Genomic DNA, 25,131 nt, shown 5'->3' with positions numbered 1-25,131 from the left:
CCTAAAATCATGGTTGTCAAGTTGCCTTGGGCCAACAAGAAAGGAAGAAAGAGAAGCCAGGCATGAGCAGGCAGGAGGCCCTGGGGGGGGGGGCTTATCATCCCTGTCTATCTGAGGTCACACTTCCCTCCCCTGGAGGTCTCCGTAAGACATACCCTAGAGACTGGTCCCTGGCTCGCTATGGCAGCTGACTCGAGGCCTCTGTTTTCTTCCCTCTCCACCCCAAAGCTATCCACGGGAAGAACTTGGTGTCCATTCTCCACCTCCTCGTGTCTCTGGCCATGCATTTCAGAGCCCCCATCCACCTCCCCGAGCACGTCACCGTGCAGGTGGTGGTAGTCCGGGTGAGTACGCTGCGCTGACTTAGCCCCTCTCTCTGTCCCAGGGGCTGGCTGACTTTCTCCTCTTGTAGTTTTCCAGCTCTTTCCCCTCTCCCATCCCGAGAGTCCACCTTCTATTTCCCCCCCCTTGATAAAATTCATATCTCACCCCGGCTCTCGGAGAGATGATTGGAGCAGGAACAATGCTGTTGATTTGGAGAGTGGCACACGGGTGTTGAGGTTTAATTTCCCAGATTTCTGAGGAGAACATTCATTTCTCTCCAAAGCCACCGAGTCGGAATTCAATCCCCTTGAATGTGCTTATTACTCACTGGAGGAGGCTGCGACCGGCAGAATGAAATAGACACCCAAATTAAAGGCTCTCCACATTTGCTCTGTATTATAAGCCATCATTCCCCATTATCTCTTTTTTTAGGTTCATTTCTCTTGATTTACTCAGAGAAGGGAGCCAGGACCTGGGGTTCTGCTAACAGGGGCAGGCGTGGGTCTGTTCCGTGTACGCTCCTGTGCGTTAGCATCCAAGCGTGCAGGTGTTGGCCAGGCTTGGTTCCTGTGCACCTTCACCAGTAAGCGTGTATCAAACACCTACTGGATGCTGGGCATCTGCCTGTACTGCTGGGGACCTGGAGTAAGGATTACCCATTTTGGCCTGGAAGAGCCGCCATGTCTGCCAATGGGCTGAGGACCTATACGTCACTGGTGTTTATGCTTTCGGAGACACTCAGCTACACTCTGTTCTCTGAATTTTTCACTTATCTCTTCTGTGGTCTGTGGTCCGTGGGGACCTGGCTGAGCCTGTGTTTTCTGAAGCCATCCTGACCTCTCCGCTACCCTGGGAGCTTAGTGGTTCCCTGCCGGGAAGGCCCTGTCTGACATTAAGAGATGGTCACCTGCCATTTCTCCCGGCTTCCCTCCCAGTCAGGATGTTTGTGGTCAGTGAGAGTGACGCAGACCCAGGGGGACCATTCCTGTGGCCCTAGTCTTGGCTGCTGGCTCCTAGGCAGTGGGCCGGGAAAGGCTTTCCAAGGACACAAGGGAAAACGGTTCCTAAACCTACCTACGTCAGTCTCAGGCCCCAAGAGTGCTGAGCGGGCTCACCGGCTGGGTATTTCCTTTCAGTTTTACACATTGATCCAAGACAATCTTGGGCTTTTGGAAAATCTGATCGCCCCCTGCAAGCCCCCTCCAGCATGCTGTGCCTAAACTGGGGTTCCTGGGCTGCCTGAGCTGAGGCCAAAGTAGAAGAAACTGGGCGAAGAGGTTCAGCTGGATGGCAGCCTCTCAACATCACCAAGCCCCACTCAGTCTCTCTGCCTCTCCTGAGGTCCTCTGGGCGAGCTTATTTGAGATGGGGCAAGATGGGCATTTCATGTGGCATTTCATGGCTGGAAGGCTTGAGAGCCAAGCCTTGCTTACCCCCAGCAGCAGAAGCTTTGGGGAGAAAGAACTCTTGACTGCTCAGGGCTGCAGGGATTGGCCTACAATTCTGGGGTGATGTTGCCATTAGTTATCCAGCTCTGGGTTTACCAATGCCTTCCCCAATGCCCGGGCACTAACAGGCACCTCATTGATGCTTATGCACATAAGTCAACCAAATACCTAGAGTTCTCTCTTGAGTGTCAGTTGGAATGAGGCCTGGAGTAAGCCAAGCTGAAGTCACCAGCTATGTTTCCTTGTTACCAAGGACTAGTCTACAAGATCCTTGGGGCCAGCTCAAGGAAGAGCGAGAAGGCTGCCTGGTTAGGACACAGGTTCCTGTCCCTCCGGATCTTCAAGGGACATGTGGCTATGGTTACTTTGGTTGGCCTCTGGGAACTCCTGTTGCATGTCCACCATCACCTCTGCTCTCCTACTGGTGCCGCCTGTGCCTTCCAGGGTTGCTGCGGTGAGGTACCACTAACTGGGGGCTTCAAGTGGCAGGTGGATTTCTTCTCCTAACACTGCCAGCTTCAGGAAAAATCAGCCCTCTTTGCCCCATTCTGCTTCTACCGAGGCTGTCTGTCTTTAGTGTCCTGGGTTCATGGCCATGGGCCTCTGTTTCTGCTCTTTCATTTTTCAAGAGTGCCACTCACCCTAGCTGCAGAGCTTTTATCACCGTGTCACCTCTCTTAACTAATGTTGGAAGGAAAAGCATGTTCCAAGGTCCTGGGTAGACATGTTCGGGGGATCCTGTTTGACCCATTACCCACATGTTTTTTCCTCTGGTGCCTCTCCAACATGACTTGTGAACTTTCTGACTACCCATATCTCCTCCCCCAGCTGTAGTATCTGGCCTTTATTTGGTGGGTCTTGCCTGGGATGTTTCTCTTGAGCCTTGCTTAGTGACCATATCTCAGGGCACCAAGGAGAACAATTTGGGGATAGTCACAGACACCGAAAGGGTCCCCTTTGTGGTCATCTGGAGTATACCTGTCCAGGTATGAAGTGTACACCGGGGTATGTGGCCCTTCTTTGGCTGCTGTCTGGCCCAGGGTCACCTGGGAGGGGATTACCCATGAAATGATCAGCCCGTGTTCTCCACTTCACTAGTGCCCTGTGGTCTGGGTCTTAATTTGCTTGCTTCGGGGTTTTCAGAAGCGAGAAGGCCTGCTGCACTCCAGCCACATCTCGGAGGAGCTGACCACGACCACAGAGTAAGTAAATGGCGGCTGCTCCTCGGGGCTCTGTACCTCATGCCAATGGCCCTTTGGGACCCATGCCTCATGCAAGCCAGGCTCCAGGCTCTGGCTTTACTGGCCCCAGGTGAGCCTGTATTCCTCCATATTAGCTAGTTTGAGTGTGTGTGTTTTTGTGCAGGTACCTGCTTGCCTCCTTCTTCCACACACTTCCTTCCAGACTTTCTGTGTTAGACTCTCTCCCTCCTCAGAGGCTTTCTCATTCCTTATTTTAGAAGGTGAACTGAAGGGATGGTTCAGTCAGTAGAGTGCTTGCCGTGGGAGCATGAGAACCCGTCCTCAGCACTGAAAAAAATCAGGTACAGGGGTGCATATCTATAACCCCATCACCGGGGTGGCAGGGACAGAAAAATCAGTCTGCCTGTCTAGCCAACTCAGTGAGAGACCCTGTCTCAAAGAATAAGTTGGAGAGTCCTGTTTGTCTTTTAGTTTTTCTTTTCACATGTCTATCACCAATTGTTCCTTTAGAGGGAGGAACTGTGTGGCTGTTAGAACTGTCCTATGGTAGACACTGTTGAGTCCTCTGATCTCTTTGAGAAAGCCAGATTTTTTTTTTTCAAAAGCCTAGAGGAACTTGACCCTAATAGCAAGCTTGAAAGTGAACCACGTGTGTGGCCCCCGTGCTCCATGATGGATCCTAGGAACTCACTGCCTCTGCTCCTCCTGACTAACCTTGTCTCAGTGTTTAAAGCATGGACTGTGTCAGCTAGCTCACTAGCTCCATTCACACAGACGCTAAGGCTGTGTGTGCCGTTACAGCCTTTCAGCAGCTGACTGGCACAGAATCCACTCAGGCGTGGTGAGTGGGCTGCCAGAGAAACTGAAGATATGGCAGTGTGCCCTGTGGTGTGTGTGTGTGTGTGTGTGTGTGTGTGTGTGTGTGTGTGTGTGCGTGTGTGCTATCCTGCTCCAGGCATCCCCCAGGGAAGGAGAGATAGCTGGTGGGTCAGGCGGTTGTATGCTGTGCCAGCCCCGTGGATCTGTGGCTGCAGAAGGGTAAATTCAAGGAATGGAGTGTGGGGTGGGGGGCTTGGTGGCCTGTCTTGTGAGATGCTCTCTCCGAATCATTTCATTTCCTCACAAGCCAGTCATCAGCCATGTGAATGGGCTCAGCCAGGCAGTTCTGATAATCTTGCTGTGGCTGGTCCTGTGATAGGTATATCTGAAGGCTTCCCAGAGCCTTCTCTCCCTGCCTATTGTCCTCATGGGTTGAGCTTCCTCTCCAGTTCCCTTCATGGTCTGCGAGAGTGAGTACCCTCATCCTGGGTTCCTTTTTTTTTTTTTTTTTCTGTGAGTCTTGGGTCATCCCGGGTCATGGGTTTTCAGGAACAGACTCCACCTTCTGACCTTGAGTGGTCCATGGACCTGTGTGTGTGGGAAGCTGCATAAGCTGTCTGTTGCAGTCTGCTCAGGGCGAGAGGGACCAGAGAAGGTAACAAGAGGTGCTGGGGACCCCACAATCATTGGTGGCAGAACCTGAAAGCAGAGAGAGTAGTTTGTCCAGTGCCCTCCTGACAGCCTACCCGCTGTGTCCAGTGCTCTGGGGGCCTGCTGTGTGCCCATTGGAGCTGGTCATGGGAGAAACAGGGTGTGTGTCGGACATGGATGGCCCTGTGGTGGACTCACAGTAATCCACTTACCCCTGCCCCTCGAGTACTGGGATCAAAGGCGTGTCCTTCTGGTTTCCTAGAGGCGTCTCCCTCCAGAAAGCCCTCCCAGCTTGCCAAACAGAAGTGAATGGTCTTAGCGTAGCCTTTTATGTCTTTTCTTGTTACCAGCCTTGAGCTGAGGAGGAGAAACCCTGGCCTGCATGGGCTCAGAGTGTCTGGTTCTGTGTCTTTATGTCCTGCAGATAGTCCGTCTCTCCAGTTAAGTGTTTAATAAGATGGAGCCCAAGGATTTGTCCTAGAAGCAGGTGTCTGGGGACCGAATGCATCTCTTGACATTAGGAAAGAAGCAGGTGGATGGTAGCTGAGCTGCATGAGAGACTCACCCTCATCCTTCTGGGAGTTGGCTCCAGGGTCATGCCTCAGGGGTCTTTGGGAACTTAAAGTTCTCACAGGTTTCCAAAAGCTTGTCATGCTTCCTCACAGACATGGTGGCTGGGTTAGCTATAGCCAAGTCATCTTAATTTACTTTCCGTAGTTGAAATAAACACCATGACTGTCTTAGTTAGGGCTTTATTGCTGTGAAGAGACAGCATGACCATGACAACTCTTAGAAAGGAAAATATTTAATTGGGGCTGGCTTACAGTTTCAGAGGTTTAGTCCATTGTCATCATGACGGAAGCATGGTGCAGACATGGTGCTGGAGAAGGAGCTGAGAGTTCTACAGCTTGATCCACAGGTGGCAGAAGGAGACTGTGTCCCACACTGGGTGGAGCTTGAGTATAGGAGACCTCAAAGCCCGCCCCCACAGTGACACACTTCCTCCTACATGGCCACACCTCCTAACAGTGCCACTCACACCCTATGGGCCAAGCATTCATACACATGAGTCTATGGAGGCCGAACCTATTCAAACCACCACAATGACCAAAAACAACTTAGGGGGGAAGTGGTTTATTTCAGTTTACAGTTGAAGTCTATCACTGAGGGCAATCAAGCCAGAAACTCAAGGAAGGAACCTGGAGGCAGACGCTGAAGCAGAGGCCATGGAAGAGAGCTGCTCACTGGCTTTCCCAACCTGCTTTCTCATAAAACCCAGGTCACAGACACAATCAACTCAAAGCAAAACCAAACTCCAGCAGCTGTACTTGGTTCGTGTCTGACATCTGGGACTCACTATCTTCTGGGCTCCAAGGAGCCTGGGCAGCTTTACCTTTCTGGCTTACAACTTCACAGCACACACAGCTTGTCTCCTAGGCTCTGACTCCATACCACACCTGCTGATATCTTTGGTGTTCATCCCATGTACTGGCAGCTCCAAAATGCTGTGGTCTCCACCCATGGCCTCCTGGCCTCTCTTCGGGGACTCTGACCCTACCACATGTTGCCAGGCCTTTCTCTGTGACCCCTTCGATCCTGGGGCTTCTACTGCAACTGAGGTTGTCCCCTCATCAATGATGTCTTCTGCTCTTTCACAGTGCCAAGCCTCAGCTGCTCCCTGTGACCCCTTCATGCCTTCAAAACTAACACCACCAGGGGGACTCTTACACACTACCAAGTTCAGAGGCCAGCCCCAGATGCAGCCTCTGTGCTGACCCTGAGGAAGCAGGTCCCAGGTTTCACCTCGATGATGCTGGTCTTTTGTTTATCATGGCTGATTCTTGAGTTCCAGCTCAATAGAGCCACACATTATTTCAAAATATCACCTATTCAGCCCCATGGAGTCTTTGAGGAACTCTCAAAATTCCCTCCAAAACTTCACAAGCAAGATCTCCCAGCACTCTCTTCCAAGTTCCCACCACAGTTCATTAATCTTTAAGCATTCAGTGGCTTTTCTAGCCCAAAACTCCAGACCCCTTCCTCACTCACCCTCTCTCTCAGAGGTTTGCAACCTTCCTAATGCTACAACCTTTTAATACAATCCCTCATGTTGCCGTGACCCCTGCCAACCATAAAACTATTTTCATTGCTACCTCGTCACTGGGATCTTGTACTGTTACGAATCATAATGTAAATATCTGATATGCGACCCCTGAAAGGGTTGTTCTACCCCTAAAGGATTCGGGACCCACAACTTGAGAAACACTGGTCTATCTGATGGGCACGGCTGTGAGACACTTTGGCTAGAATCAACGTATTCCCAATTCCCATGGTCCATTATGTCTGTCCTCTCCAGATGGTATACCAGATTGGTCACCGTGTCAGGAAAGAGGGCAGTTTGCTGTCACTCAGTCATTCAGACATGCCCCTCACATCTGCTAGGCTGGAGCAGAGAGGAGGTCCATTCGTGCTGGGGGCCCTGAGTCTGGGCGCCAGGGGTCTGGTTGGCTTTACCTGCCTCCCTTTAAAGACTAGGTCCAAGCGACCATCTGACTTTTTGTTCTTGTTCACAGGATCATGATGGGCCGGTTTGGTAAGTACCCTGGTTTGGGGTGGGATACACTGAGACCCCTGGGCACACAGGGGCCAACCCAGAAAGCTCTGGGGTTCTCAGGCAGGAGGGGTGAGGCTGTCGGGAGGGGGGAATGCCAGCATGGAGACTGTCTCTAGCTTACCTGCAGGGAAGGAGGGAGAAAAGGAGGTGACTACTCATCCTGCCCCTGTCCTCAGGACAAGAGGGGGCAGACAAAGGAATCAAAAACCTGTGGCTGCATTTAAACCGTCAGAGGCAGAGGCCTGGCTCCCGGCTTAGGTAGGGAGGCCAAAGTGGGCAATTCAAAACAGAAAGCACCTCGGCCACTCTAGTGTGTTCTCCAGCTTGTGGGAAGGGGAGAAGGCTGCTAGAGGAGAAATGGAAGCCAGATAGAAGCTCCCAGTTCCTTTCCAGATGTGTGCCTGGCATTGGGGAATCCTTGAGGGAGAGGCAAGTGCCATTTCCAAAACCCAGAGCCCTTCTCTGACCTGGAAGTTCTGCTCTGGGGAGAGTGGACACAGCTCTGGCGGTCTGGAAGGCCTTGAGTTTGAGAGAAAGCTGCAGCTGTGTAGCCCCTGAGCCTTTGCTAATGGAGCTATGCTTGTTGGGGAAAAAAATCCACAGGCTTCTTTAGCATTTTGTTAAAGCAGCTCCTCTCTCCTGCTTCCTTCCTAGTCTTTATGTCACTATTTTAAACACAAAGGAAGACTGAATAGGAGGCAGAGGACAGATAGGGTGGAGGCAGACATGGGTCATGTGGGACCCCTGGCTGTGCCCAGGTACAGGCTAGTTTAGAGACACATCTCTCCCTGTCACCTCCTCTACATGGAGGGGCTCTGAGCCCCTGGGGACCGCAGAGGTGGAAAGATGACAAATGAGGACCCGAGAGTGCCCGAGAGTGGAGTTGTCACAGTGTGCATTTGGGTTGGCCCTGTTTCAGGGTCACAGGATTTGAAAAGGGTTGGCTTGGCTGCTGGGGATGGTGGTTGGAGGTTGGGGATGGAGTGGGCCCATTCGGTATCTTGGGGGCCACCAGGCTGGGAAGAACCTGGTCAGGTGTGCAGGCTGTGGCTCCCAAGGGGAGGGCCAGGTGAGCCAGGACTCAGCCACAGTGCTGGGGACATCTGAGGCCGCACGAGGCCTCCTAGGAGGCTGTACTCACTTTACTTCTCGAAGGCTCTGGCGCAAGATGAAACAGGCTATTAGCTAGTGACAGGCAATTAGTTCCGCCCCCGCCTTGCGCTTCTGCTGACGCAAGGAGGTCTCCTAGTTACGAGGCTGACAGCCTGAGCCTTGGTGCAGTGAGTCCTGGGGCTCCCAGGCACATGGCTGTCCTGGGATTTCTGGTCACATCTGGCCTCACTGCCCTGCCAGAGTCTGGTCACACAACTACCATTGGTGCACAGTCGGATTCCACCCGGCATTTCTGTTCGGCTCCTTTGCACATTGCTGAGGAGGAAGGGCTCAAAGCATCCCTTGTCATTCTGTTTCCTGTCCACTGTCCCTACAATGGCCTCTCAGGACACCCCAGACATCACATCCCCTGTAGCCTGCTTGTTTCCTCACCTCCTGAGTGTCCAGGCCCAACTTCGTGGCTTTCTCAGAGCCACTGCTCTCCATTTGAGATGCCCTCCCTAAATTACCCTATGGTTCCCTCTTGCATTGGCTGAACCGTCGCTCACCAGGGATCCCCTGCCACAAACCAGCCTGCACCTTCCCTGCGACCTTCAGCTTGTCTTAGTCGTCTATAATCATCTGACACACCCAGAGCCAGCCCTCCTCCCGGGAGCCTCACAGTGTATGTGTGTGTGTGTGTGTGTGTGTGTGTGTGTGTGTGTGTACTTTCCTTGTCCCAGGACAATGGTGCAATTGTTTGTAGGCACATCCAATGTCTTTTCCTTTCCTCGGGGGCTCTAGAAGCCACCACCCCTCCAGCCTGCATGATCTCAGCAGCCTTCCTGGACCACTGTCCAGTGTGTGGAGGTTTCGAGACAGCAGGAGGACCCTCCACGGCTGGGTCAAGCTGGAACCAGTTCCCTTTGCTCTTTGGCCTTCAAGTGTTGCGCCCAGCGATGTGGCTCTTCCCTGGTTACTCTCCCATCACTCTGTTAGATGATGGGGTGCCCGGCCCCTTTCCATCAGCATCTTGTCCTGGCTGAGGTGGGAGCAGGTTTTCCTCTCCCTGGAAACAAGTCTCCTGGGAGCTGGGAGGTTACAGCCTGGTCTCCATAGCAACAGCTTTGCCAGTTGCCTTTTCTCCAGCTGGTGGACCTTCCTCCCCAGTTCCCCCACTCTGAGCCCTTTCTGAGGCTGTCAGGATGGGGGGGGCAAGGGAGGAAGCACCTTCCTCTTCTGTCCTGTGCTTGCTGTGACCCAGTCTCTCCCGTTCACCTCTCCAGCTGAGCCTGTGCTAAATTAAAACTCTCACCTCATGCTCACACCCTTGATCATCCAGGACACCAGGACACCACCCTGAAGGATACAGCTCCTGACAGCCTCCCCTCTCAGGCCATCCTGCTCTTGAATCTGGTTCTCTTTGCACGCTCTGATCCCTCTGGCTGGAATGCCCTTCCCCTTCTCATCTCTCCAGCAAGCCTGGCTCAGACTTCAAGGCTCTTTCTGACATCCTTCCATTACTCCAAATCTGGCCCATGGGTGCAGACTTGGGTGCTGCCAGAGATCAGCCTAACAGAGTTGCTCAAACCCCAGTAGCTGAAGGTTATGGCAATGGGGTACCTGGGAAAATAGGAGCTCCCATTCTCGGCTCAGGTGCAGCACCTTGATGAGAGGTGGGGTGTGCTCCCAGCTTTTGTTTTAAAAGGGGAGTCAGAGCACCTTCTGGTCTAATGGAGACTGAAGCTCCAGGGGCAGATCTGGGACCCTCCTGTTTGTGCCCTTCCCAACTAGTGACTTCCCCCGGCACAGGAGGGAGATTGGTAGAAGATCCAGACATGCAGAGGGTTGGGCTTGTCCCTGAGACCCTGCCCCTGCTCTTGATGCTCACAGGGGTGGTGGGGAATGGACAGGGTTACAGAGGAAGAGCCCCTTTGGCTGGGGAAGGGACCTGAAGTCTGTGGGTAACCCAGTGAGGGTTTGAACCCAGCTCTTCCCTGACCCCACCACCCCTGTTGGGAGCCCCTTGTCCCTCCTGGCTACGGGGCCACATGATTTGTCTTTTAGGACTAGGTAAGCAGCTAGTGTGGGAGGTGCCAGGCAGCCGCCCACGGCGCCCTCTGCCAGCCCAGCAGTGGCCCAGCTAAATAAACCAGTGACGTCAAGAGCCTCAGCTCCTGGGGCTTTGCCTAAGCCGCTTTGCAGGGCTGCACTGCTTCAAGAGGACTAAGCTCCTTTTGCCCCTTTACAGATTGTTTTCTGGGGGATAATCTGACTTAGCTGGTTATGGAAGTGAGTGACATCTGGTGCTAACTGAGGGTGGCTTTTCGTCCCCACTGGCCCTTAGGGGAAGGAGCTGCCTCCCTTCAACAGACACACATACTCATGTACACATACAGAAGCAAACGGTCCCTTCTCTCCATTTTGCCTCTCATCTTCCCTAGGGCTGAGAAAGAGAGGCCCCACACTGGATGGAGCTGCCTCCAGACCCTAGTCTGAATCTCTGGCACCTTCATCTGGGGCTAGGTTGGAGGGAGGCTTCCTTTAGACAGTCCTGACTGGCTCTTCTCCCAGGAGCCCTGGCTAATCAACTCACCCCAGCCTTCTTTGTTCTTCTCCTTGGCACCCCTTATCCCCTGAAGTGGGAGAAGGCTCCCTGGGCCCTACCCCTCCAGCCAGGACTCTTGTGTTGAAGCTGGGGGTGGAAGGCCTCTCCGCTAGCTCCTTCTCAGGAGCACACACTGCCTCAAGAACCAAGAAGACAGAAGTCAGTGCTGAGGTCCCTTCCAGTCCCTCTCCTTCCTCTGCAGCACTCTGCTGGCCCTGGAGGCCCCAGGCCTCTGCCTGACCTAGCTATAGCCTTCTATCCTAACAACTTCTGTATTCCCCACTTCGTACAAATATTGGCAGACACTGGGGGTCAAAGGGCATCTCTGGAGAGATTCTAGGTTCTGATCAAAGAACAGAGCAGAGACATGCAGTACAGCCGGAGCAGACTGAGGAAAGATCCGAGATGGAGGAAGCGATGCCTCCAACGTGGACAGCTGAGCCCGCTAGTTACCTTACAGCCGACTTTCCCCTCATGTGCATCGCAAGGGTGTTTCGGTTCATTTGCATAGAGTAGGCTTTTCTGAGCGTGCGTTACTTGTCACATGTTCACAGAAATCCATGTGTCAGCATGTCTCACTAGCATCTTTAAATCTGCCCCCCAGGGGAGTGCCACACTGTTTCAGTGAGTCCCGGGCCACCCGCAGACACTTTGGAGTGCACGATGTCCTGAGCCAGAGGCACAAGCAGATTTTCAAGCTTAAATTTTTTCCTTTTCTTTGTCAGCCTTGGTGGGCCGAGGGTGTGTCCATTGCGGTTAGGGAGGGGCTTGGGGGGGGTTTTCCAGTGTCCCTCTTTGCCAACTTGTCCTTTTCATATGCTAATTTTTCAGAGGACCAAAGAGAGTAAGGGATGAAGACTTCTGTGGGGGGGGGGACGGCAGCTTGCACACACAAGCTGTGTGGCAGTTAGAGCAGACTGTGGGTCATCTGGGAAGAAGTGATGGGACACCTCAGGGGGAAATGAGCTGCCTGCACAGGTATCCTGCAGAGGACACCAAGGGCTCCCTGCTGCAGGAGTCAGAGACAGGGCCGGGAGTGGGAGAATTGCCCCCCTCTCCAGGAAAGTCAGGGGCCGAAGGTCCAGCAGACTGCATTGCAAGGAGAAACTATATTTTCAAGCTGTGATAAGTACAAGGCTACACCCTTTCCTTGGAGAGCAACCCGGGGGGGGGGGGGGCGCAGTGAGGCTCTGTTAAAGAGCCCGGGGCATGTTAGTGCTTGAGGGATGCTGGAGTGCGGAGAGGCTGCTCTTTGGTAAAGGCTGGGAGATGTGTGGGAGGGCCGCCATCTTGTTATACCCATGGGAGTGAGGTTGGACCGCAGTCTAAGATGATGAGAGGTTGGGTTTGGGTAGGCTGGTGGAACTGGTGGAAGTTGGCCAGTTGAGCTGGAGACTGTGGCTGCCTCCAGGTGAGGGGAGGTGGACCAGGCCTGGGGGCAGCAGACATGGGCTTCACAGAAAGTTAGTGATAGCTCTTAGGAAAGGAGAGGCAAAGATGCTTCAGGTGCCCAAGTGAGACCTGGTATTCAGTGCCCAAAGCTTTACTACTATCAAGGAATCTCCACACAGTTCTCATTCATAACACAAGCCCGGTTTTATTCATACTCTGGGGCTGTGTCCACCTGCAGGCTCCCCTGCTCTGGACGAAACTAGAGGGGATCAAGCAGGCCGGGACTCTGAGGCAGGACATCCTGAGGGGGGCCAGGGGGGCTGTTTGAGACCAGGAGTTCCTTTCTAGAACTCCTCTCTGTGTTCTCTCTTGCATGTCATGAAGAGCGGGATGCCTTCGACACGCTTTTTGACCACGCACCGGATAAGCTCAACCTTGTGAAGAAGGTAGATTCATCTCCCCACCCCACTACCCCGACCCCCAACATCTCATACCCCAACGGGACTTGTGCCTGTGCAGACTCCTTCTAAGACTCTTTGCAGACCTGAGACAGGCTGAGATGGTAATGAGAGATATTTGGAATTTCTAAGGTTTGCCTTGTGTGTTGAGACCGCACTCAGCAATGTGTGCCGTGATGGTGCTCTTTTACGATAGGGCCGTGTAGACCAAACCGAATGGACAGTCCGAAGGTACAGCTTGATCCCTGTGGGCTCTGTGCCATTAAAACTAGGGCTGGCTTAAGAGCGTGGAGCCTGACACAGTAATTTTGTTTCAGCCATCAGAGGAGGGTCTGAAGCGTCTCGTGCCGGGGTGGGGGGATTAGGTGGGTGGGTGGGGTCTGGGGTCTGTGGAAGGTTGCTGATGTTGCCTTTGCCTCTCTGCCCGGACAGTCTCTCATCACGTTTGTGAACAAACACCTCAATAAGCTGAACTTGGAGGTGACCGACCTGGAGACCCAGGTAGGCAGGGCTTTTGGGGAGGGTCCCCTCTGGCCTGTGGTTCTAACAGCTCTCAACTTAGGTGGGGAGTGGGGACAAGTGGGACCGCCTTGCCTCTCGGGAGGAGCTCCCAGGGTATAGCCCACAGTGTTTATTGCTCCAGCCTGACCAAGCTGGCCGCTCACACCTCTGCTTCCTGTAGCTGTGGCAACCAGAGACGGAAGGTGGAAGCCAGGGGCTCTGCAGGCTGAGTCCCCAGAGACCCAAGGCTGAAGCCTGGGGCTCTGCAGGCCTGGTCCAGAGTCACCGTGAGGGCGGGCTGGCTCCTTCCCACTGCTTCTGTGCTTTCGGCAGGCGGGCGTCAGTGTTCTTGAGTCCGTAGATGTATTACTTCCATCCTCTGTGGCCTCCTCCTGTGTCTGTATTCTGCACACGGCTCTGTGCTGTTTCTCCCCCACCCCCCGCCCCGTCTGCTTCCCAGAGATAGTGTCTAGAAATGGACACTCGAGAGCAAGGAAACATCGCGCTGGACTAGAGCCCACCCCAACGGCATGAGAACAAACAGACCCTGTTTCCAAATGAAGTTGCGCACATAGGGTCTAGGGGTTAGGATTCCAGCCACAGGCCCTCTGCTTCGATGGCCTCTGGGTCTAGAACATTCCGCACCTTCTGCTTCAGAGGTGGAGACGAGATAGCTTCACATTTGGCCCTGTGGCAGCATGGAGGCAATCCCCTATCCAACCTGGGGCCAGCAAGGTGGCTCAGCTGACAAAAGTGATGACAAGGCCAAGCAAGCCTGATGACAGGTGTTTGATCCCCAGGGACCCACACAGTGGAAGGGGACAACTGACTTCCCGCACGTTGTCCACTGACTGCCCAGGCACCGTGAGCCGAACCTGATGCCCCGCCCCCTACATCACAGGAATTCCAAGGATAGTAATAAAATAAGCATCCATTTGGTGAATAGGGACAAAACACTTCTGCCAAATGTAGAGCGCCATTGCAGTGACAGTCTCCAAGCACACAACACACCTTGAAGGCCCAGCAGGATTTTTCTCGCTTGGTTGTGTGGTTCAGTTCAAAGCCGCCCCTCCACCCCCCAATCCTCGGAGCGGGCAGACGTCCCTAAACGCATAGCTTATCCTCTAAACCCCTGGGCGTTTTCTTCTATTGCTTTCTCTCCCTCTAACTTCTCTCATTTGCTTTTCTAATTAAAAAAGTAATTCAGGTTCATCGCAGAGGTGTCTGAAAATGAAGATAAGGAAAACAAACAAAAGTCACTATAATCTATCACCCTGAGGGCTCTGCACGCCAGGGGGTTTGTTCCGAGAACTTCTCCTGGGTGTTCGGGATGGAGGCTGTGTGTGTGTGTGTGTGTGTGTGTGTGTGTGTGTGTGTGTGTGTGTGCGCTCTCTCTCTCTCTCTCTAGAGTGCTCAGGCGCACACGTGTGTGCATGATTCGCAAACTCGTCTCTTACCCTGAGCTATTTGCTCATGCAGCATGCTTGCTGTGTGACACGTTAGATTTCTTGAAACTCGGGAAGCCAAAGTGAAAAGCTGTTTCTCTTCCTCCCTGCTGCTCCCCACCCCCAACCCCTTTCAGAGTGTTCATGCATAAAACAACACACTGTCTTTAATAACGGTCCATCACGCCAGACAGCTGTTTTGTAATGTGTTGTTTCTTTTCTCCCTAAATACATTTGGGCATCTTCTTTCGAGAGATGGATGTCTCTGTCTGAAGCTATTTCTTTTCTCAGTCAGTCAGTCATATTCATTTTCTTGCTATCTCTTTTCCTTTCCTCTCTCCTTTCCTCCCTCCCCCTGCTCCTCCCTCCGTCTCAAGACAGGAGAGTCACCTTCGCCTTGGATCCACTTTGTAGCTCAGGCCGACCTTAAATTTTTAGTGATCCTCCTGTGTTAGCCTTCCAGGTGCCAGGGTTTATAGGCACGCACCTCCGTGCCTGGCACGGTCCCCTTTTAACAGTAACCTTCTGAGGCTGAGAGGTGCGGCCGGCTCACTTGCATAGCATCATGCTGAGCATGCTTCAGGCTCTTGGGTACCCTACCTGGCACTGTTAACATAATTTCCACAGTTATTTGTGCCCTGGCTGTTGGGGGGAGGGGGGTTAACCTCTAGAAATGAAGGCAGCATGCGCCTGTGGGGCCTGGGAAGGTCTGATCATGGAAGCTGGCTCCAGCTGAAGCCCCGCCATCATTTCTTATGTGACCCTGCATTTTTTTGCATTTTTTTTCTTCCCCGACATCATATAGCGCAAGGCAGGCAAAGGCTGCTTGAGCTATCACTGGCATCCTATTAAAGTCTGTGCTTGATGGCCGGTCCCTAGGAAGCCCTGCCACCCGCTTAAAATTACTTTATGGCTTTTTGCTTCTTAGGGGAAATTTTCCCCAACCTCCTGGTTCTTAAAATCAGATATTTGTGATGTTCATTTATGCGCCGTAGGGTGGGAGTCTCCAAGGCCCGTCAGGAGAGTGGGAGGCCTGGCCGAAAGGGTTTGAGCTTTTAAAGGGTCCCTCCCCCTTCTTCATGCTCTCCTTTACATATTTGGAGATGCTAGTCTCTAGAAGCTGCAGGTCACCAAGGCGGCTGTCCCTTTCCCTCCTACCTCTCCAGGAGTCCTGTTTGGGAATCTTAGAAGAGCCCTGATGGTGGGGTCTCCTTTAATGGTGGAGGTATTCTGTGGGTGCGCCATTTACTACTGCAGTTGCTGGCCATGTGCATCGAGGCTGAAATCTGTCTAGTACCACCGGAAACTACCTTTCGTTTTTTGTTTTTAAAGATTTATTTACTTATTTCATTATGTATACAGTACAAAATTCTGCCTGCATGTACGTCTGAACACCAGAAGAGGGCACTAGATTTCATTATAGATGGTTGTGAGCCACCATGTGGTTGCTGGGAATTGAACTCATGACCTCTGGAGGAGCAAGCAGTGCTCTTAACCTCTGAGCCATCTCTCCAGCCCCCACATTTTGTATTTCAGTGCAGTTTTAAAGAGCCAGATTCAGGGGTCAGCAAAATGGTTCTGAACGAAGACGATTGCTGCCGAGCCTGACAACCTGGGTTTGATCCTGGAACCTGCAAGGTTCAGGGAGAGAACTGACTCCCACACGTTGTTCGCTGACCTCCACACGTGCGCCCTGGCGTGCAAGAGCACATGCGCACACTCACCTCACTGAGTAATGTAATTAAAGGAGGCTGGAGAGATGGCTCCGTGGTCAAGAGCAGCTGTTGCTCCCGGAGAGGACCATCCCGCCACCCACATGGCGGCTCACAACCATCTTTAGCTCCAGTTCCGGGGGATCCAATGCCCTCTTCTGGCTCCCATGGACACTGAGCATGCCCATTGTGCTCATACATACATTCATACGTACACACGTACATACTTGAAGGTACCATACTTGTGCACAAAATAAATCTAAAAATAAAAGACTGTCGTCAAATTCAGGAGATTTGAACATTGCTTGCTCAGTAGGAATGCTTCCGGCTGTTTACATTTAGCGGTGAAGGTGTATAAACAGCCATAATTTAAATGGTTTGACAAGGAAAAGAGCCAACAGGGGCTGGGCGTGAAAGGACAGGTACCACGTGATCCGCTTTCGTGAGTTCCGCCGAGAATAAAACCCCTGGAGGTAGAGAGGATGGCACGGATTCCTAATATCAACACCTGGGAGGCTGAGGCAGGAAGATGGCTGAAAATTCCAGACCAGGCTAGGCTAGAGCGAGAACCTGTTTAAAAAAACTTTGGGCTGGGAGAGTGGGCTCAGGGGGCCAGAGCACACGCTGTGGAAATATGAGGACCTGAGTTCAAATCCCCAGCACCCAGGTAAAAAGCCAGGTGTGGTCATGTGCCCCTGTAACCCCAGGGCTGTGGAGGGAGCAGACAAGAGGATCTGTAGGGCTCACTGGCCAGCCAGACTAGCTGAAAATGGTGAGCTTCAGGTGCAGTGAGAGATCCTGTCTGAGGGGAATACAGCCCCAAATTCTAGCACCCAGAAAGCTGAGGCAAGAGAATCGTTTTGAGTTTGAGGCCACCCTGGGGTACATAGCATGACCCTGCCTCAAAAGATAACATATAACAACAACACCAATAATAGGAGCATGGGGTTTCCTAGGGAATCGGTGCTCCACGGAGTCAGAATTCTGGCTGGTGGACAGGGTGCATGACAGTGTGAATGTTCTTCTTGCCACCGGAGCATCTAAAAGGGGTGAAGACGGGGACCAGTGAGATGGCTCGTTATCAGGTTAAGGTATTTGCTACCGAGCCTGATGGCCTGAGTTCAACCCCTAGGACCCGCCCACCGACTCCTCCTACAAGTTGTCCTCCAAATGTGCGCTGTGGTATATGTGTGCACACATACGTACAAAAAAATAAATAAAAATGTAAGGGCTAGAGAGATGGTTCAGTGGAGTAGAGCACTTGTTGCTCTTCCAGGGTATCTAATGCTTTCTTCTGACCTCTGTGGGCACCAGGCTTACACCTGGTGCACATACAAGCATACATACATACATGCATACATACATACATGCAGGAAAAACACTCATTCACATAAAATAAATCTTTAAAAAGTTAAAATTGTTTTCAGCTGGTTAAGTTGATAAATTTTGTGTTATGTAACTAAGGCACCCATTGCTCCCAATGCAGAAGCAGCTGGTGCCCCTGCCTGGCTTGCTCAAGGAGGGGCATGGGTGTCAAAAGGGAGGGTTCATTGTCCTGTACCCTGGTCCCCTCCTGTGGGTGACTAGGGCGCGGGACTCTTTCCCTGAGCTCTGCCGAGAGTTTGAAGGGCAGTGTGGGAGTGCTGGGTGGGGCTCGGGTCCTGGGGTGAGTCTGCCCACCCCGCTCATGCCCCAGGACTGTAATTGAGTTTTCTCTGCAGTTTGCGGATGGCGTGTACCTGGTTTTACTCCTGGGCCTCCTCGAAGACTACTTTGTCCCCCTTCACAACTTCTACCTGACCCCTGACAGCTTTGACCAGAAGGTGAGTGCCTTGTCTCCCGGCACTGTCCCCAGCCATGCCCAGTGGGGCAGGCAGATGGAATGTCCCCTGCTGCACTGGTCAGCCGCAGACCCTCGGTACCCTTCAGCATCTGAAGCCACAAACGTGTGGGATTCAATCCCAGAGAGCTCCCTGAGTGGGAAACCCTTGGTTCATGTATGTTGCTTGGTTATGACCCTCCACATCAAATGCCACACACAGCCCTCTGAGCTTCCCTGCTTTGAGAGACTCCAAATGTCGTGTCCCGGGGTGACACATATGTGACTCTGCAGCATGCTTGTCTGTGTGCCTCCTGCTGGGTGATCCTGGCTGCGTCAATTTGCTTCTATTTTTCCTCCTGCCACAATAGGGCTCTTTCTCAAATATTTACAATCGTCTCTCTGAATCTGCTGGGGATGGGTTCCAGGGGCCCCTTGGGTACCGAAGCCTGAAGATGCTCAAGACCCACATATGAAACGTCGGGTCTGGCATCAAGCCTACGCACTTTTTCCCGTAGATGTTAAATCCTGTCTGGTGGCTTATAATACTTAGTGTAAACATGCAAATGCTATGCAGAGTAGATGCTTTCTGTATTGTTAGGGACCAGGAGTTGGAGGGTGCTTATTCAGGATGCTGTAGTCCTCCAGACACTATCTGCAATTAGTGTCATCTGAGTGTGTGTGTGTTTGTGTGTGTGTGTATCTGTATGCTGTATGTGTATGTCTGTATATGTGTACTTAACATGTCTCTCCATGTGTATGCATACATGACTGTATGTATGTTTCTCTGTGTGTATGTCAGTGTGTGTACTTATGTATGTGTACATATGTATATGCCTATTTATATGTATATGTATGTGTTGCTGTTTATGAATGTATATATGTGTGTATAACCATACCTGTATTCATTTATATATGTATGCATGTCTATGTGTGTATATGTGTGTATGTGTGCATGTATGTGTATCTAAGTTCTCATTATATGCCTGTGTGTATATATATATATATATGTGTGTGTGTGTACATATGTGTACGTATGTATTTGTGTGCATACATGTAAATGTAAGTGTATATGTGTATGTGGTGGGATTTCTGTGGTTGGTTTCCTATAAAATTCCTTCTGTAGGAGCCTCTGGGTTGGTCCTTGAGTGTAGCTCACCCATGCTACCTCTGTTCCCTGTGTCTGCTTCTATGCAGTCTGTCCTTCCCAGGCTTCCTGCAGTTAGGCCTGTCACTGAAGAGTTAATGCCTCACTTATGGGGACTTGGCAGAGGCCTGTCTGGGTTGCTTGGGATTCGTGACACCTGCCACTTTATTTTTCCAAAGTGCAAGGCCCGTGATGCATGGAGGCAGACGGCGGCAACTGCAGTGGGAGCCAGGGCAACAGCAGAGAACGGGCCAGTGTTTATCAATCTGCCGGCTCCTGGCACCAGGCAGTCTGTCTGCTCATGGCCAAATGTCGTTCCCACCATGCCTGCAGAGATAGAATTGGACAAATCAGAGAGGTCTTGGCATGTGGGCGTCCACATTGGAGATGGAGGGAGAGTGAGTGCAGTGAGGAAGGAGCTGTACAGAGTTCACTGAGACCATGGAGCTGTTTTAAGTGTAGAAACCAGAGGTCAGGTTGTCTGCTGAACAGGTTTTTGCATAGCCAGGCCCTTGTGTGGCTGTGTTATCTCCGGGAAATCATGTCTTTGTTTGAATGCATAAGGAGGCTGACAGGAACTGTGGATTTAACCAGTAAAAGTCAGATGGCAGAAGCCATGCTCTTCAACTTTCTCCCTTTGAAACCAGGATATACATCTTTGCTGGCCACTGCCTGGCCTAGAGATTAAGAACAGCTCTGGTGATGAGCAAGCATTGAGAGGGACCCCCCCCTCTCCAGGGAAATGGGAGGCCAGGGTGTTTGACCCAGGGTGTCTGCAGGCATCTGGGGCCTTCTCCTCCGGGAGTCATGAAAACTGGGCTCCTTTCTAACATATTTGCATATATATTCTGACCTCTTTATCCCGGTGGTGGTGGTGAGGGTCATCGCAGCACATACTGCCACATCTCCAGGAACCCTGATTTCTGTATTTGTCTCCCAGTCCTCATGGCTGGGAACGCCAGGCCCTGCATGGGGGTAGGAGGCAGCATCTCTGACCAGTTCTGTGGCCTGAAGCTGAGGGTTCTTAGCTCTGGCCCTGGGCATCTTGGTTGCATCTCAAGAGTGCTGAAGGAGGCGGAGATTCAGCGAGCAGAGCAGGAGATGTACGAGAAGGCGGTCCCTCAAGCATCGCAGAAGTCTACGTCTTTAACCAAAGGCATTAGGCTGGGGTGCGGCTTGCTTGGTAGAGTACTTGCCTAGCATACTCAGGCCCTGGGTTCAATCCCTGGCATCGTGTAAAGAGGCACAGTGATAAACATCTGTAATCCCAGCACTTGAGATGAAGGAAGAGTAGGTCAAAGTTATCTTTCTTAAACTTGGTTTGAGGTCAGCCTGGGCTAAATGAGACTGTCTCAGAAAACAAAAACCAAAACAGAAGCAAACAACGTTAGGGTTGGAGGAATAGCTCAGTGGCAGAACACAAGCCTTGTGCATAGGAAACCCAGGGTTCACTCTCCTGCACCGGGGCAGGGGGAGCCACAAGTCCTCACAGCTCAGACCCTCTGGGTTCCTGCCTTCTGTTAATTCATAATTGACACTGTAAGGGAGATCATTGCTGGCATTCATGGCTCACTCACAGTGGAGTGATAGGCAGTGCTACTGCTGGAGAGACAGTTGGTCACTCGGAGCCCTAAGGCCTGTCCAGCTGGCGTCTGTGCACTCACTGGATTGATTGTCCACCTGCCCATCCTCCTGTGCTCAGGGAAGGCAGAGGCTGCACATGGCTTGGTTGGTCTTGTGGACTTTAAACATGGCAGAGAGGCTCCCACTTGGAGCCTCTCCGGCCATCATTAGCAGAACGGAAAGCCTCCACTGAGTCATCAGTTGGATGGGCAGGGGAGGGCAAGCAGATAGTTGGGGCCAGGACTAGGAACCTCAATGCCAGCCTTTAGATTAACCTCAATCCCAATATGGTCCCCAATTGCCTGAAGGACAGTGTACCCCACAAAGACACACCAAGCCTCCAGGGATGCCCAGCTTGTTCCAGCTCTTTAGTTACTCACCAGATAGCATGAAGCTGCCCTGTTCAGAGGAGCGTTCAAGGTGGTGAGTGCCTTTGCAAGGGACTTGTCTTCCCCAAGCCTCAGTTTCCCAATCTGTCATTTCTCGAGTAGTAAATTCTGGCTCAGGGGGAGCCCTTGGCTATGAATCCTAGGGAAGGAAGGCAGGCTGGGAGTTGCCATCCTTCCATCCATCAAACCCAGATCCCTGACACAGGAACAGGAACTGCTGCCTCAACCCATGGACTAACTGTGTGTGTGTACCCTGTGCCCTGTCCTGTGTTCTGGTGGGCTTTGTACAGACGAAAGTGGTCAGTTTTTTCCACATAGAAGGAAGGACTGTGTGGATGTGGTCAGATGTGGGGGCCATGGACCTTCTTGGCACTGACCCTACTGCTTCTTGTCCCGGGCAGGTGCACAATGTGGCCTTTGCCTTTGAACTGATGCTGGATGGAGGCCTCAAGAAACCCAAGGCTCGCCCTGAAGGTAACACCCCATCAGAGCAGTCCCAAGCGAGGGAGAGTGGGGCTCAGGGCCCCAGGCAGCCTGTGTGTCCGGTTTGAAGCCTCACTTCTGCTACACACTTGCCCACACAGTCCCACAGTTCCTGACGTCTGTCCTCTCCGGCCAACGCTGTCTGTCTGTTTCTTTCCACAGACGTGGTGAACCTGGACCTCAAATCCACTCTGCGTGTCCTTTACACTCTGTTCACCAAGTACAAGGACGTGGAGTGACAGCGGCTGACCCTTCTGGAACAATTTCTAGGCCAGAAAAGTGGGAGTGGCCATCCACGGCCCCTGCTCTCCCAGGAAACACCTCCCTGGGGAGGCCTCAGGCGTCCCGGCTGCCTGCTGCCCCTTCTCTCTGCCCTCTGCCTGGTGTGGCTGTTGTTTTAAATCCCTGTCCTGTGTGGTTCCCCGGCCTTTGAGAACTTGGTGCTTTAAACGCCCTCTCGGGTCTGAAACTTCGCTTCCTCTTTTTCTCCGCCTCTGTCAAAAGATGAAAAAGAACAAAAGCCCCAGCCCACCCCTCCGCTGGAGTGGGCTGTCCACCTGTGCCCCAACCCGTGGAGCAATTACCAATGGCAGGAGCACAGCAGCCCTGGGCGCCAGGGACTCTGCCCCACTTGTCCTCAGGAATCCCCTGGGCTGGGCTCTCCTTGGAAGCAGGGTCTTGTCTCAGTAAAATCCTCACAGTTCTTCACTCCTGAGTCTCAGAAGCTTTAGACTCGTGACGCGGGTCCCCACCTCCATCCGTCTTGTGGTTTTCTGGGTCTAACTGACTGTTTTACATGAACCCTCAGGACCCAGAATGCCTCAGGCCCCCAAGGCAGCTTGCACAGGGCATGTCTGGGTCTGTTGCTGGCTCTGAATGTACGGCTTGAGCCAGCTTGGAGCCGGCACCTTCTGTCTCTGAGGCCCTGTTAGGGGATGGACACATTTTTAGAGATTTTACAAGGGGCTGGGAATCCATTAGCAGGGCTGCCTGACCACAGGCTACCAGCAGCCAGAAAGACAGAGGCGTGCATCTGGAGGCTCTGGGGGCTGGGAGTAGGAGACAGAGGTGCTGGCAGGACACTTCTCTCTGCCTTCATACCAGCCCTCCTCCTGCATTAGTCTCTTCTTCATTCGAAGTGGAACCCATTCCCCTGTATAACCTCGCTGACTCCATGACATCTGCAAGGCCCCTGTCTCCAAATTTCGGTCTCCCCCAGATAAGCCAGGAGTAGGTTTGTAGAGCATGTCTCAGCTGCAGGTGGGGGCATATGAGGTGTCCAAAACCCTCCTGGAACTCTCCTGACATCCCCTGCAGCATGGCCTATAAGAGAAAATGCTGTTGCTCCTGTGAGCCTTTCGCCACTCACTTCCCTTGACTCCAGAGAGGAGTGGTGATGCCGTGGGTGGCTGGCTCCTTGTCTCAGGAACCCTACTTCTGAGGTTCACCCCCTCTCATGCTCCTGCTACCTCCGGCCCTCAGTACAGCTACCCTCTTCCTCGAGTCTTCAGTGTTCACGGCAGCTACAGTAAGCCTTCCTTTTCTGATTCCCACCTTGCCACGGACCAGGGCTGTGGAGGGAGGTGTTGATACTGAATTGAATGCCAACCGTGAAGTTCCAGAAAAACAGTTTAATATCCTCCCTCGGTCCCACTGTTGCTAAGCTAGGGACGGGCTTGGATAGCCGCTCCGATGGAGGTGGCTTCCCAGCAGGGGAAAGAGATAATTAAAACGGCATTACCGTGTCTCCCTGTGGGATGCGCTGACATTAAAGAGCCACACTGACAAAATAGTCGGGACGGGAACGTTCTGTGCTGCCTTCCTCACGTGCACAGAGCCACAGCAGCATCCGGGAACTGCTGGGTCCATCTTGCTCTGCTCACAAGTAGTGTGGGCAAATGTGTCTCCTATCCCCAGGGCAGGGGACCTAGATGCAAAGGGTTTGCAGAGACCTGTGGTGCTGAAGGGAAGAAAAGGGTTGGTCTGGGAAGGGCCGTGGCCTTCTGGGCTTCTCTATCTGAAGGGCACATGTCCCACTTGGCATCCAAGAAGGCTCTTATGCCTCCCATAAGAACCTGTGAAGCCAAAGGACTTCATGAAGGCCTGAGCTTCCCCAGCGGCTGAGCGTGGAGGTGGGGTTCTCACATGCCAGTGAAGGGCTCCTGCTGTCCTTTCTCTCCTTTCACCATGGGGTTGGCATTCACACCACAGCTTGGACAGAGACACCGAGAACCAAGGTTTCTAGGTCAACTTCAGGGCCACCTGTGTAAGGCAGGCTTTCTTCACAGGAAAAAGGGAGAGCTGTCTCCCTCCATGACCTCAGGTAATCAGTGCTGATCCCCAACCTTTCCACACTCCCCCACCCCACCGGGGCAGGAGGAAGGAACAGGCAGATCTTCATACTCACTCTTCCTGCGAGCCAGGGCTGGAGTTGCTCCCCTCTGTCTTCACTGGTTGGGCCATCCCCTCCGGCTCTGCTGACCTCTGCAGACCAGCAGGCAGCTCTTGTTCCTCTTTTGCACCTAGTTGAGCAAAGCTGAGCCCAGGGCCCCCTGCTTCCTCGTGGGCCTGACAAAGGGGGATCTTTTCTTTTCTTTTTTTTTTTTTTTTTTCCAAACCAAGTTCGGTCTCCCTCTGTGAAACAGCGCTTTATTGTCTTTTTAATTGTTCGAAGCAATGTGTCCTTTGGATTTCTGGATATTAAATAAAAACCACTAAACCCCCGGCTGTGCTTTGATCAGACCCTCCTGGCAGACAGCAGGGACGGCGTGCTTGCGACAGCTCAAACTCATGGCTTCCTGTGCCAGGCATTCAGTTGGGAGATGAAGCTTGGGGTGTCACAGTGTGCTCTGACTTACTTTAGTGATGAGCTCGGATGCACCAGCCGGCTTTTGGCTCTTTGTGGGGCCGCTTCTCACATATTCCATGTCTGTTCTCCTTGCCTGGAGCTGGGGCTGCATCATTTCACATTGCCAGGCTAGCTCCCTCTGATGCTACCAGGCACAGGCTGAAGGAAGATAGGGGTGAGGAGCAGAAGGGCTGGGGGATGGGCTTCCCTGCTTTCTGTGTAGATGGGGTAGAAAGCCAGAGCTAGTCTGTGATGGTGACCTCAGCCTGGCACTTCATACCCCCTTTTCTGAAGAAATCCCATGCCTCGGGCACACTCTACAGAGTGGTGCTCACTGGGAAGCCAAGAGTTCAAGGCCATCCTGGGTGACATAGTTCCAAGAAAGCCTGGGCTATAGAGTGAGACCTTGTCTCAGGCAGTTTCCTCTACCCCAAAATGCACAGTTGGGGTGGACGGCAAGTTGACGTTGCTATTTACACAAACTGACTTCCTTCAATGGAGACTGTCTTGTGGAACTAGAACCTCATCTCCTGGGGTTGGGAGATGGCCCATGGGT

At 52.5% G+C, this 25,131-nt stretch overlaps 1 protein-coding gene across 2 annotated transcripts in view; it reads left to right on the top strand.

Moving 5' to 3' along the window:
* The window catches only part of Parvb (parvin beta), an 85,092-nt gene extending 60,641 nt beyond the window's left edge, over window positions 1-24,451 (top strand). For both annotated transcript variants that reach the window (XM_021630852.2, XM_060388915.1), the window contains exons 6-13: window positions 229-344; window positions 2,916-2,974; window positions 7,018-7,037; window positions 12,535-12,596; window positions 13,041-13,109; window positions 17,988-18,089; window positions 21,646-21,718; window positions 21,890-24,451. In XM_021630852.2, coding sequence (XP_021486527.1) covers window positions 229-344; window positions 2,916-2,974; window positions 7,018-7,037; window positions 12,535-12,596; window positions 13,041-13,109; window positions 17,988-18,089; window positions 21,646-21,718; window positions 21,890-21,966 — 578 coding nt within the window. In that variant the 3' untranslated portion in view covers window positions 21,967-24,451. The remainder of the gene's footprint in view (window positions 1-228; window positions 345-2,915; window positions 2,975-7,017; window positions 7,038-12,534; window positions 12,597-13,040; window positions 13,110-17,987; window positions 18,090-21,645; window positions 21,719-21,889) is intronic.
* Window positions 24,452-25,131: the final 680 nt, after the last annotated feature.

The sequence above is a fragment of the Meriones unguiculatus genome, chromosome 8 (genome assembly GCF_030254825.1).
Source record: "Meriones unguiculatus strain TT.TT164.6M chromosome 8, Bangor_MerUng_6.1, whole genome shotgun sequence".
Lineage (NCBI taxonomy): Eukaryota > Metazoa > Chordata > Mammalia > Rodentia > Muridae > Meriones > Meriones unguiculatus.
The sequence above is the reverse complement of the archived record's forward strand: the minus strand, read 5'-3'. Positions and strand labels throughout refer to the sequence as shown.